The 13,806-nt window shown below is 41.3% G+C and overlaps 1 protein-coding gene across 8 annotated transcripts in view; it reads right to left on the reverse strand.

Annotated features, from left to right (window-relative positions):
- OSBPL3 (oxysterol binding protein like 3) overlaps nucleotides 1-13,806 on the reverse strand; it is a 173,615-nt gene that overhangs the window by 26,439 nt on the left and 133,370 nt on the right. For 7 of the 8 annotated variants that reach the window (XM_036097218.2, XM_036097216.2, XM_036097221.2 and 4 more), the window contains 4 exons: nucleotides 11,898-12,032; nucleotides 10,883-10,976; nucleotides 6,041-6,291; nucleotides 3,201-3,338 (listed from right to left, as the gene is read on the reverse strand). In XM_036097218.2, coding sequence (XP_035953111.1) covers nucleotides 3,201-3,338; nucleotides 6,041-6,291; nucleotides 10,883-10,976; nucleotides 11,898-12,032 — 618 coding nt within the window. The remainder of the gene's footprint in view (nucleotides 1-3,200; nucleotides 3,339-6,040; nucleotides 6,292-10,882; nucleotides 10,977-11,897; nucleotides 12,033-13,806) is intronic. The other variant, XM_078059380.1, reaches the window with a different exon arrangement.

Consider the following 13,806-nt stretch of genomic DNA (forward strand, 5'->3'; position numbering starts at 1 on the left):
AAACTCTGTGAAGAAGCGATTACTTCAATGTCTTTGGCCACTGACCACTTCAAACAACCACATCTCCACCCAAACCACAAAACAACATCCAGAGCCTTGGAGTAAAGGATAGATGTAGATTTTCAAATCTCAAGAACTCCGTAGAAGAGCCGAGTTACCCTAGTTTCCTTCCAGGTCCTTTCACTTGGATATATGAGTTCCATCAACATCCTCGTTAGAGTAAAATCCCACCCAAAAATACTAGTTTGGGAGTCCCACCCAGCTTATCACATTAGTTATTCAGTAAACTTGACTCACTGTAGAGAGGTACAAGAAACCAAAGCAAGCCTCAAACTCTGAAAGCTGAAGTGTATCACCTGCACCTAATGCATGCTGCTAGAGTCATGCTGCTCCATAAAGGCAGGACGCCTCCTGGGCCAGAAGCAGAAAGAGCCACACTGGCAGGTACCAGCATGCAACATACTAAACAGCCCAGCGCGCTCTGTCAGTGTGTGAAATTAGAAGGTTTTCGTGCACAATGAGTCAGCAGGTCAGCATAAGCAAGGCTGGGAGAGGGAGTGCAGGCGGCTGAGCTGATGTGTCTCCTGGTGGCCCGGAGAGGGAGAGCCCTGGTCCAAACCCCTTCCACTCCTGGGGCAGTGGGCAGCTGAGCACCTCGAATTCAACAGCCGCCTCTCCTTCTCATTCTACACTCACCTGGTGATGAAATTCTGGTTTCCCAAGTAATCTGTTTATGGAGAAAGGATGCCTGGCCATGTGATCAAGGCCTTCTGGTCCCCAGGACAGGTCTATTTTTTATAATAAATGCATAGAATAGCATCCTAGTTTATACGTCAGTTTCTTAAAGGCTTAGCTAGGGTGACTCTGTCCTTGGGAGACTCATCCATTCTTGGGTGTAGTCAAAGAACCAACTATCTGAGGCCATAAGGCTAAATTCCAGGCAGATGAAGTGGCTCCATCACGATCAGGACTGGTGGTACCACATGGCTGGCTTTCTGTCAGAGACTCAGTAGGGACAGTCTGCCCTTCAAACCACTTGAATTAGTAGAATAGATATATCTTATTTACTATTCTTAACACTGCATAGTAAAAAGAATTTTAAGAGTTGCCTCTGAAGATGAGAGCAGTAACCATGTACAGAATGTTTACTGTCTTCAGTGCAAGTATTTTATATCTTAGTGTAGTATTTCACTTGAGCCTTATTGCAACCTAGGAGTTAAGCATTATCATTCCTGTTTTAGAGATAAAGACACTATTGAGGCTCAGAAAGTTTAAGTAGCTTATACAAGGCCACACAGAGAGGAAGTGATGGGGTTAGGGTGTGAGAGTGGGTCTCCATTACACCCAGCACACCCTATACTACTAATAATGACCAGATCTCTTTCTTGCCTATTTCCTGGGGATCCATTTCACGGAACCAAAGACTGAGTTATGTAATGCTCTTTCTGTCTTTGTGCACACGTGTCTAGGAGCTCTGCTTTCTCTCGGCCACCATTGGAGGTGCGCAAGCAGATCCTGTATTTGGCCCTGCCCTGTCAGGGGCTCATGGGATGGAAGCTCAGCTTTACACGCAAGCTCATGTTACTACTCTTTTCTTACACCATTCATCCTCTCCGGATTGTCTGCTGTAGTCTGGGCTATTTTGGGCCGTTATTTTTTCACATGAGTGCATATAACGCCATGGTAACCAAATTATATTTTCATTTATTCCCATTCCATTTTAGCTTTAGTATTTAAATAACCCAGTTGAATTTGAATAGAATTATCTTTTCCTTTTAACTACTGATTTAACTCTCACTTCCTCAATATCAGTATTTAATTTGTTTTAGCTTCTAAATGGAAATCTACTAAAAATGTGCTTTGGGATTATTATATATTCCTTTCCCTTTGAGTTTCAAAGAACACTGCTTGTCCTTGACAGTGAAGACCAGCACCATCCTCCTAAGTCTCTCAGCTACACCGCCTTTCCTTTCCTACCCCCAAAATGCAAATCCATTGATAAAGGGGGCAGCAAGATAAGAGGAAGGAAAATAATATGCTAGCATCCCACCCATTTTTCCTCAGTTTTCTAAGAACTGTGAGGAGAGAAATGTATCAAAGCAAATGTGTTTAATGTTCCTAGGCTGACATTTAAGGATATGCGGAGGGTGGACATGTTCGGTCGTTGTTTTAACTAGGGGTGAGAGGATTCTTTTTTATTTTCGGTATCAGTGCATCCTATCTTAGCTGAACAATTCCTTATTGACAGATACTTGGGATGTTCCCAATATCCCACCTTTACAAACTGGTGTCATGCATTAATCATGACTGCAAACACTCATATAACACTTCATCCTCCATGTACCAGACACCACGCCGAGCGTGTGGTAGAGAGTATCTCATTTAATCATCACAAAGCCATCTGAGGTCTGTACCACTGTCATTATTTCCACCTTAAAGAGGAAACTGAGGCGCAGAGAGGTTAAGTAACTTGCCCGGGGTTACAAACCTGGTGAGAGGTAGAGCTCAGATCTGAACCTACGCTGGCTCCAGAGACCCTGCTCTTTCTTCTCGAGTATTATTATCGGCTAATGCTTAGGTGGGAAAGGCTCATGGAACTTCAAGGAATGCAGGCTACGTAAGTATAAAGGATGCCCCTCCATCAGATGAAGACAGGCATTGTCTGACCCCAGCTCCCATCCCACCGCAGTCTCCCCGCACCCGGAACAATGCTGGGTATGAGTTACATTCTCAAGAAATATTTATTGATTGAATGAATAAATACATGAATGAATTCAAGAATAATGTCTGTAGTTGGTGCTACCCATTTTGATGGGAGCATTCATATTCTAGAAGGACAAGATCAATGAGTAAGGGTGCACACTTGAAACCTTTAAATCAGTTTGGGCAAATGCTTCATCCTTTGCACATTTGTCTCGCTATGGCTCCACACAAGAGGGCTCCGTCGATGCCTACGGTCAAAGGCCTGCTCCACCCTGCTAGTGCCCTCACGCTCATGCGGCTGGTCAGGTTCCAGTGCAAGGGAAATCGTTCCTTCTCTTTATGTGTAAAAGCACTATAATTATCTCAGCTGCTTTAAAGCCAGTGAAAGGTGGACAATAAAAATTTCAAAAGCACATGTAATGGAAGGCGTAAGCGACTCCTCCAGGGCAGGTGGATAAAAAGGGTGTATGCAACAAACAAAAAGGGTATATATCCACCTGTTCTGAAAAGAACCGGAAGCCTTTGTCCTCACGGATACACTCATATGTTTCTCCAAGAAGAGGATTAAAGGGCTTGCTCCCAGCTCGGAAGTAGCTAGATGCATATGCCGATACGGCAAAAGCTGCCACGTACACCTGAGGAGGGAGGAAAGAACTTGATTATTTTTCTGTCACCAAGACATTTTTTTACAAAGTCATGAACAAAATAAAACCTTTATTTCTCTCTTTATGGATTATTTTGGAAAGCCAACAATCTGTCTCGGGTTTAGAGACAACCAAACCAACTTTGATTCAAAGCGGCAGGTTTAAATAAAGTTCAGTTTGGCCCAGAGACAAATGAAGCAAACATTTGCAAATGGCCCGTCTGCTCTGATGCCAGTTGGGAGAGGCTTTCAAGAGGATGATATTTATCAAGTGAGCTACCCTGTTTTCTTTGAGCTGTTAAGCTAAGTCCAGTACCTCTAACCCTGAGAATCAGGAAGGAGAGAGAAGAAGAGCATTAAAAAAAAATTTAAAAAAAAAAAGGCCAAACTTCCCTCAAAATTCAGGAAAAGCAACCATTCCTAGCTGGATGCCGTGGAAACCTACAAGCTCATTTTGACAAAAGAAAATCTGTGATAGTAATTTCCTGAGTTTCCTGTAACAAGCCACAGGACAGGGCACGGTGCCTTTGAAAGAGTCTTGGCTTTTCTGGGGGAAAAAATGAAAAATCAAAAGGCAAAGGAAGGAAAGACTACAGATAAACATGATATAAGCACTCGCTGTGAGGCTCTCAGCATTTTTATCAGTTCCCCTTTCAGGGCACCAAAAAGACCCATTATTTTTCTTGTCTTTTTTGGGGAGCGGGTACAAAACATTGAACCTAGGTAGTGATGGCAACTTCCCCTTTCTACCAGTGAGTAACAATCTCAATGCCTCCCCTTCCCAGCACATTTCATGAGGTTTCTTATACTGGGGGGGGAAAAAAGCTGAGCACCTTTCATGAATGTTCACTAGTCACACAACTTTTCTTAAGCCTTTTGCAAATAGGACCCACCTTTCCACTCACACTACAGAATACTGTAGAACATCTGGATGGCTTATAAAAACCAATTCAGTATGCTCAATTCTGTCTTTGTTCTGGAAATCTGGGGTCTGTTCCTCTCTTTGCTTCCCCATATGTTGGTTACCGGTTAAACAGTAAGCTCACATTGCCTCTACGGAATGTTGAATCAAGCCTGAATCACCTTCACAATTTAAAATAGAACAGAATCTGGTGTCATTCATAACGCTGGGGGCAGAAGGGAGGGAGGGAGCAGGCACAATGAGGCAGCCTGAGAGGGATCCTATGCAGGGGCATGAGCTGACCTGCAGGGCAGTGAACAACCCACAGCTGTGGTTCTTGTGCAATGCCTTCCTGTCCTTTCCCTTCCAGGTGCATTGTACTGGAATGCAAAGCCTTCCCTCAAACTCCTTCTCCAGGTCAAGTCCACCAATCTATCAGCTGACATCCTAAGGGTGTCTAAATCGCCACAAGAATGAAACACCATGAAGAATATTTTCATCTTCAAAGTCAATTTTTTAAGAAAAGAGCTGTCCACAAATGTTGACTTTCCACCCTTGCTTTAGAAGCTATTTGCCTCCCTTTGTTCAGCAGAAATTCTCTAGGAAAGAGTAACAAAGAAGATAAAAAAAACACACAGAGCTTGTTTCTGCTCTCCTACTCTTATTATCATTAGTATCAAGAAAGTCTCTGACGGAGAAGTCCCCGGAGACTGTGGAACAACATGGGATGCCTCTCCCATCCACAGCCAGATTTCCCCTTCATCTTCAAATTACTAACGTAATGAAGTTTTAATAAGGGTCAAAACTATGGAACGCTTAGAATTTAAAAAAGAATGGTGTCCTCCATCACTGAGAGGATGACTTAGGGTCAGGTCCCTGAAGCCCAGGGGCTGCACCGACTCCAATTTAGCCCATCAGCAAATGCCCAGGACAGAGACTGCATTTGGGGCAAGACACTGAGGTCCCAGCCGCCCATACAAACAATGGCCTTACTGTGGAGCAGGTAACATAGGAGGGAGCCAAGAGAGAGAGGGACACTCAGCTAGTCACAGAAAGGGCCAATTTGACTGTCATCTGACCACCAGGGTCCCTTATCACCACCCTACAAGACAGGGGAAAGATGAGAAACACCTGGGGGCGCCTTCGCTGGACGACCCATCACGTGATCAGAAGTAATACTGAGTAGCGAACAGAAGGTGAATTTTTCTAAGAGAGTTTTTGTTTTGTTTTGTTTTGTTTACTTACTCTATAGAATAAAAGTGGGGGGGGAGCAATCATCTTTCTTATGTAAAAACCTCGACTACAAACGTTATTTTCAAAAATCTAGTTGCTTGTGGGACCCCAAAATAAACAAAAACATTCTCAGGGGAAATTCACCCTGGACAAGAAAGACCACTTGAGAAATTAAGTTCTGTCTACCCGGGATAATAAAAAATAAACATGCAGACAGCCCTCAAGACATGTTGCCCAGTCAGGCATATCAGAACAATCACTTGTAAGGTTCTGGAGAAAAAGGAAGCATAAAACCACAGAGCAGAACTACCCAGAGGCACCAACTGTCACAGAGAAGCTCCCCCGAAATGGCAAATCCTGACACATGATGGAAAACCGCTGGGCACAGGGGAACTAGACGCTGGTGAGAAATGAACATGTCTGCACAAGAATCCAGAAGACACAAGGCAGAGCCGAGAGCTTGGCTCTGCTCGGCTTAGCACCGCTGGGCCCCCGGGAATGGCCTGCTGGCGGCTCGGGCGCAGGGGCAGGACCGCCCCGCTGGAAGGTGAACTCCTCACCATCCTTTCCAAGGCGCTGGGGATCTGTGCGGCCTTGTCCAGAAGCTCGCTGTACTCCAGCTCCTCGCAGAGCCGCTGCAGTGTGTTCAGGGGCTCGTTCAGTTCCACCGGCATGGCCACTTTGGACAGATCCTTCCCGATGTTATTCCGCAGGATGTTCCACAAGCTGATGGTACTGGCGCTGGGGCACGGGGCCGGCAAGCAAGTTCTTCGTTTGGACTTGGCTTCCCCACCACTTTCGAGCAAAGGCCCTGAAAGGGAAATCAGCCTCGTGGTTTCCAGAAGACTTTTTATTTTATTACTTAAAAAAATACAGAAATAAAACCTGACCCAGCAAGTACTCGATTCTACTGTTAGTCTCAGTTATCTAGGACTGAAAGTCAGAAAATAAAGAGTTCCGTGCAGCCCAATTGAGCACCCAAAATTACACGCGCTAAAACTGGTGGACTTTATTCACAGGGAGGTCTTCAAGTTCCTACTCAGAAGCTAGTGCCTCATAGTTTAAACACACTTAGGATAAACCTGGAAACTGGATTTCTATGCTCGGAGCAGTTACTGTTTATACCTTTAAACTCTTTAGATTTTTATTTATTTAAAAAATTTTTTTTGAGTAGGCTCCATGCCCAGCGTGGAGCCCAACGTGGGGCTTGAATTCCTGACCCAGAGATCAAGACCTGAGCGGAAATCAAGAGTCAGAGCTTAACAGTTTGGGCCACCCAGACACCCCTAAACTCTTTAGATTTTTTAAAAAGCACTTCAAGCTCTGATTGAAAACTTTTTTTTTTAAAGACAATCTTTTTTTTTTTTAAGATTCTATTTATTTATTTGACAGAGAGAGACAGAGCAAGCACACAAGCAGGGGGGCAACAGAGGGAGAAGTAGCTCCCTGCTGAGCAGGGAGCCCAAAGCAGGACTTGATCCCAGGACACCCGCCGAAGGCAGTCGCTTAACCGACTGGGCCACCTAGGCGCCCCTGATTAAAAACTTTTAAACCCTTTTTAAAAATCACTTCAAATTCTGATAAAAACAATTATGTTTATTACAGAAAAATGGAAAGGGAAATAAAAGTCTTCCATTATCCCACTACCCACAAATAATAGCTGTTTGTATTCTGGAGTATTTTCATGTAGTATTTTCTCCATCCAGAGCTCATATAGCACATCTAGTTTTATGTTCTGCTTATTCCCTTAACTGTTTTTCCATGCTATTCAATATTCTTCTAAAACATCATGTATAATGACTGTAAAAAAATTCCATGCTATGGATATGCCGTAATCTACTAAATCATTCCTCTATTGTTGGACTTTTAGATTTGTTTCTATGTTTTGCTATGATGCAAAAAAAACCCCAAGTACTGAATATTTATATTCTTAAGATTTGATTATATCTCTGAGTATTTGCTTAGGATATATAGACATGGAATTACTATGTCAAAGACTATAAACATTTTTAGACATTTGAGTCATATGATCAGATGGCTCCTCAAAAAAGCTGTATCAATTTCCTATTTATCAGCAGCATACGTGTGTCCATCTCCTGAGATCTTTCTGGGCTTATCATAATTTTTTTTCAATTTTTGGCAAATTGTTAGGTGGACAGTATTATTTCCTTGTTTTAACTTCCATTAAAAAAATTCCTAGGGGCACCTGGGTGGCTCAGTTGTTAGGCATCTGCCTGCGGCTCAGGTCATGATCCCAAGGTCCTGGGATCGAGTCCCGCATCAGGCTCCCTGCTCGGCAGAAAGCCTGCTTCTCCCTCTCCCACTCCCCCTGCTTGTGTTCCCTCTCTCACTGTGTCTCCCTCTGTCAAATAAATAAATAAAACCTTTAAAAAAAAAAAATTCCTAGTGTGATTTGGAATGCTTTCATAAACACTTCTTCTTTTCTGAATTTTCTGCTTTCTTATTTATATACTAAGATGTATTTTTTTTTGTTTTCATATTCATTTTACAATCAAATCCCTATTTGGCATTTATCTTTAAATCTGGTCCATGTGGTTCATTGATGAATAAAACATTTACATCTACCAGTCTTTTTCTTTGTGACACTTCCTTTGGCTCAGGCTCTGACATTCTTTTCCCATCCCAACTGAGCCTATTTTCAAACGAAATCTCATCAACATATGAGAAAGGGGCATTTTATTTGCATATATTTATCTATTAAAAAGAAATATTTAACATTTACTCATTGTAAAGCCAATCGCTCTGAATAAAGAGGCTGTTTTAATAAACAGAAAAGTATGAAACTGGGGTCACACTTTGCAGTCTTATGTTAACCCAAGCATCCAATTAATTGTTGAATTTATTTTAATTGTTTGACATGAGCAAAAATCTGATTTACCCAACCGAACAGCTGCAAATGAAAGTAGTTTTTAAAAACAGTTCCCTATGTAATCTCAAAATATTTTCTCTGATTACACTAATCTAGATTTTGAAACAACAGTATATGATGACTACTATCAATTAATGACCAATATCTATCTAGTTTTTGCTCTGGAGCAGCAGGTCTTCAAGAATTTCACGTATATTGGGGCGCCTGGGTGACTCAGTCGTTAAGCGTCTGCCTTCGGCTCAGGTCATGATCCCAGGGTCCTGGGATCGAGCCCCGCATCGGGCTCCCTGCTCAGTGGGAAGCCTGCTTCTCCCTCTCCCACTCCCACTGCTTGTGTTCCCTCTCTCGCTGTGTCTCTCTCTGTCAAATAAATAAATAAAATCTTTAAAAAAAAAAAAAAGAATTTTACGTATATTACCTTATATATTTTTACATATACTTTACATATATCATCTCTTAAGTAACTTGACCTAGAACACAGTACCAGTGAATGGCAGAGCTGAGGTTAACCAAGGAAACCTGGTCATGAATCTATATTCCTAAGCCCTGAACCTCCCATAGCACCCATTACAGTGACAGATCCTAGTATTTGCCTCCTGATTTGGGGAGGAAAAAATCAATAGGAAGCACTCTAAATATCTAGCCTTTACTACGGGCTCAGAAAAATTCTCGTATCATTAATTATCAAGAACTTGATTTAATCCCTATTTCCTTTTGTAGGCAAAAGTGTGTCATAATGTGCAAACATTATTTCTACATCCAATCTTTTCAGTAGAGTACTGAGGTTTAGAAGTCTCATCTTCAACAGAGACAGTTAAACTGGAGGACACCTATTTTTACTTCTAAATACTGCTGAAAAAGAAAGCTGGGTTTGGCCTAGTGTTTGTTCAAGCCAAGAAAATGTGTTGGTCAGCATTCCAGCAAAATGGCTGTGGAATAAGATAGAGAGAACCAGCCTTAGCTTCAGTGCTTTTCCTGGCTGATGTCAACTCAGCACAGCTCTGGTCTTAGGTTCTGGGGCAAGTCTTCTGTTTCCAACTATGACCTCTAAACCCTCTTTCCCTGCATTCCCCTTGGCCCCTAGCTAAGGCCTCAAAGAGAATGAGGACTTCAGCGTTTGTCTGACTTCCTCATGCATGGCCAGAGTGCCATTTTAGTGTGTGTGCTGTTTGTCAAGGGGATGTGATGTTTCTTCATTTCTCTTTCAATTCACCTCCTTGTTTTTCTAGAAAAACAAGTAGCTCCTATATTATTGGCTTTCTCCTTTGAACCATTATGAAGTTTGCAGACTTTTTCACCAAAGAGTTCATCTCTCCAGAAACATTTCAAGCAAGATAGAATGTAATGAGCATTGGACTTTTAGCAGGTCTGATGCTGAAAGGATATTCTGCCAGAGAATGGTAAAATTACTTGCCTTTTTTGTGGTCCCCAGAGAGTAGGCTCTTTGGCATTCAGATAACAACTCATATTTCACACATACTTACTAACCTGAGAAGCACCAAAATAGAAAAAGCACTGACATGGTCCCTCTCCTCTGGGTAGATATGAAAATAGGTAGTGCCCTGGGTATCCAGTACGTGACACAGACAAACCTCAAGACCAGAGACGTACTGAGTACCAGGACTGGGAATATTTGATGGTACAGGATCCATGCAGAGAACTGTCCAATGGGCTGATTCTTCCTAAACAGACTTCCTAAATCAAGGCTGTTTGGGGAGACACTCCGGATACCCCACGGTTCAAACTAACATTTCCTGGGCATCATTTTGCTCTTGGGATTAACCAGTAATAAAGACTTGACAATCCCATCCTCCCTTCTAGGAGGTAGCAGTTACTTTTTTTTTTGGTTACTTTTAAATGTGTTATCTTGAAGAATCTAAGGCTAAATTACCACTTAGCGGGGCGCTTGGGTGGCTCAGCCAGTTAAGTATCTGCCTTCAGCTCAGGTCATGATCCTGGAGTCCTGGGATTAAGCCCCACAGTGGGGAGCCTGCTTCTCCCTCTGCCCTTCACTCTGCTCGTGCTCTCTCTCTCTTTCTCTCTCTCAAATAAATAAATCTTAAAAAAATAAAATCTTTAAAATCTTAAAAAAATAAAAATAACCAGTTAGACCAGACTTTTTTATTACATGATCCCTATAAAATTCCTAAATCATGAAAACTACTAGGTACCTAAAGGCAAAAGCCTATATTGTAATATGTTTGCAGAGAGAATATTTGACCATATCAGGGGTCTCTGTTGGATTAATTTTTGTTATTTATATGATAATTAGTATACATTCACTTTATAAAATAGAAGTTTTCATGAGCAGACAAATTTATTTGAATGAATACATTTTTCACACGTGAGTGCTATCTCCCCACCTAGATTATATAAACCTCAAGGGTAGGGAGCATATCTTCTCTTATATAGTATGTGTTACAGTTCAATGCCTGCAGCAGATACTCTATATATGCTTGTTAGTATTGTGTGAAGATGCAAGCTTTCAGATATCATATAATTCACATCTTACCCAAGGTCTGTCTCTCATTATCTAAGTCATTACTGAGATTGTCTAAGGAAAGGTTATCACTTATGTCACTGACATAGGAGTCATCTTCAGAAATCTATGGGGAAAAAAACATACATTAGAGAAAGAGTAAACAAACCAGATTTTCATCAAACCTTTAATCCAAATCATCAAACGTCTTGAATCCCACCATTACAAACCTACAGAAATAGGGTTGTTTTCATAGAGGCCCATACACCAGTCTGCCTAGAAGGTGTTCATGATAAACACCTGTTATTAAAATTTTTATACTTTCTTGACCAGTTATCCCAAAGGAAACATAAATAAACTCAAGACTATAGTTATTACAGAAATTCTTATTAATTCAGACTGCATTTTCAGAATTTGTTAGTGTTTGCATAGAATGAGTTATAATTTGTCTTTTAACCATTTGTGAAAGAAAAGAATCTTCTATGGAAATTAAATAAGATTAGTACTTCTATACTAAAGGGGTAAAATTATCAATTTGCATTTTCACAAGTAATGCCAACTATGATACTTGCTTATTCAGCAAAGTACGATTTTTATGCATCAATATAAAACAGTATTATTATATATTATAAATGAATTATAATAGCCATATTATAAGAATTATAATAATATAATAATGGCATGTTATAAATTAATATTGGTAAATTCACTCATTAAAAAAAAAAACAAGATGCTATTTTCTGGCCCTGTGGTAGAAATGATTAGTTAATAGTTAAAATGATTAACAAGTAATTGAAAAGAGGTACAACAAATCAAGTAACAGAAATGAGGAAGTACCCAACACCTTCTACTTTTGCAACCTTTTCCCTAAGGTCTTGTATCTTTTTGTGCTTTTGGGGGTAGGTGTTACAAGAAGATCCTCAGAATGTAATGGTAGAGAGAGGCCACTTAGTTAAGCATTTCTAAAGATGGGTATTTACTGAACGAGTAAAGCGAGTAAAGCAACAAAAGAGATTTTGAGGCACCTAACTGAAAACAGTGCTCAAACCTCATTTTCTGAAGAGCTTGGAGATAACAGAACTTCCTGTGCATCAAAAAACTCCGAAAGGGAGTCAGTGATGGAGAGTCTACTCTCGTTGGAAAGCTGATGGACCAGAGCTCGGCTGTCATCTCTGGAGTTTTCCTATTTGAAACACAAACACAAAATTGCATATAATTAGAAACAGTCTCAAGAGAAGCAAAATAAACAATTGATTTCATTGCACGATACACAAGGTCACAGGCGCATGCAAACAAGCAGCTCAAGGCAGAGGTCAGCTCCCAAGTTGAGGAGAAGCAACCTCACACGAAACAAAATGAAAAACAAAGGTCTCCCCCAAATGGGCACCTCACTTCATAGGTACCATCACTGTTTAGGTACATGCAACAAATCTCAAAACAGACTGTCCAGGTCAGTCTTCGTTTCCATTTAAGAGGGGGAAAATTCCAACACTCTCTGATTCATATCCTCTTATTCTCTACCACTGCAGGATGTTTCTTTTCATCCTAAAATTTCTTCGGAATTATACTCAGTATATGTCCTTGCATGGCTGATTCAGAGCAACATTGCTTTCTTCTGCCCCCACGCTCTCCCAGAGGCCAACATGCTGCTTTTGAGGCATCCCTTGACAAACACACAGTGTGTTTTGGCCCAAAAGTGCCCCTGGTGGCAGATCATTCATTATTCATGGATGAATGAGATAAATTCTCTTTGTCAGTCTCTCTCTAACCACAGTGACTCCAAGAGGGAAGGAAACTCCCAATCCCCTTTGTAAGCCTCCTTACAAACAACACCATGGCATATCATGATTTTCTCATCTTGCATGGCCCTCCCTTCCCTACTTTGCTGGGTCTAAACTTCCCCTCTGGGAAGGACCGAAATACTTTGTTTGAGAATGTGCTTTCTATTCAATTTGCAAGTGCAAATTCAATACATCTCAACAAATTGAACAACTGCTCTATGCTGGCTTTGGGGAGATAAAAGGATGAATAAGACAAGGTTTCTGGCCTGAATGAGTGGCACAGAGAATGCACCCAACACAGGAGACCAAGACTGCGGGAGAGAAAAGTACTACAGAAGGGAAGAGGAAGGTGAGATTGATTGATTCTATTTCAGGCTTTGGTTTAGGGAGGGCTTCACAGAAGAGGTGACACCTGACTAGACCTTGAGGAATGAGAACAAATTCAGGACAAGATGATTCGATTCCTTCAAACCAGAGGAGAAGACTGTTGCCCTGAACTTCCCTACCACTCACATTTCTCATGGGGCTGATAAGGGAACTGCTTCTGTGTCATTGTGTATCTGATAAATGAGTCCCAGAATAATTTGGGAAACAAAAGTAAAAGCGGATTATGTATTTTCAAGAAGTTTTTTCATGAGTTCAGGATACACTCTTCAGTCTCATAAACAACTTATATCCAAGATGGGAATGTGATAACAGGAGGGCCACAGCAGATTTTCAGAGTGGTCCCTTTATGAAATGTTTACTTCAGGAACACATTTAAATGGCTATCCTTTCCTCCTGGATTTTTCCTAAATAAGACACCTGGTCATTCAAAGGTCTTACCCATTTAATATCCATATAGCCTTGTGAAAAGCATGCTTCCTCTCTGCCCTGACAAAGAGACCACTTTAGGATCTACAAACAAGTACCACAGTTGTCACCTTCAAGGGGAAGACCGGTCTCCTCAAAAGAGGAGACACCATAGGGAATAACTGAGCTCCTTCAATGCTCACCGAAACAACAGAATCTTCCTGGGTCTTGGTGTGCCACGGCCATATAAGACTCTAATGATTTATTTACTTGTTATAGTCATTAATTCATTACTAGTCATTCTTCCTCTCTATCTTCCTCCTTCTAGACTGGTGGATCAGGGTTGGCTGACAAACGGTGAAAATTATACACCTAGCCCGAGCC

Source organism: Halichoerus grypus, chromosome 12 (genome assembly GCF_964656455.1).
Source record: "Halichoerus grypus chromosome 12, mHalGry1.hap1.1, whole genome shotgun sequence".
NCBI classification, from domain to species: domain Eukaryota; kingdom Metazoa; phylum Chordata; class Mammalia; order Carnivora; family Phocidae; genus Halichoerus; species Halichoerus grypus.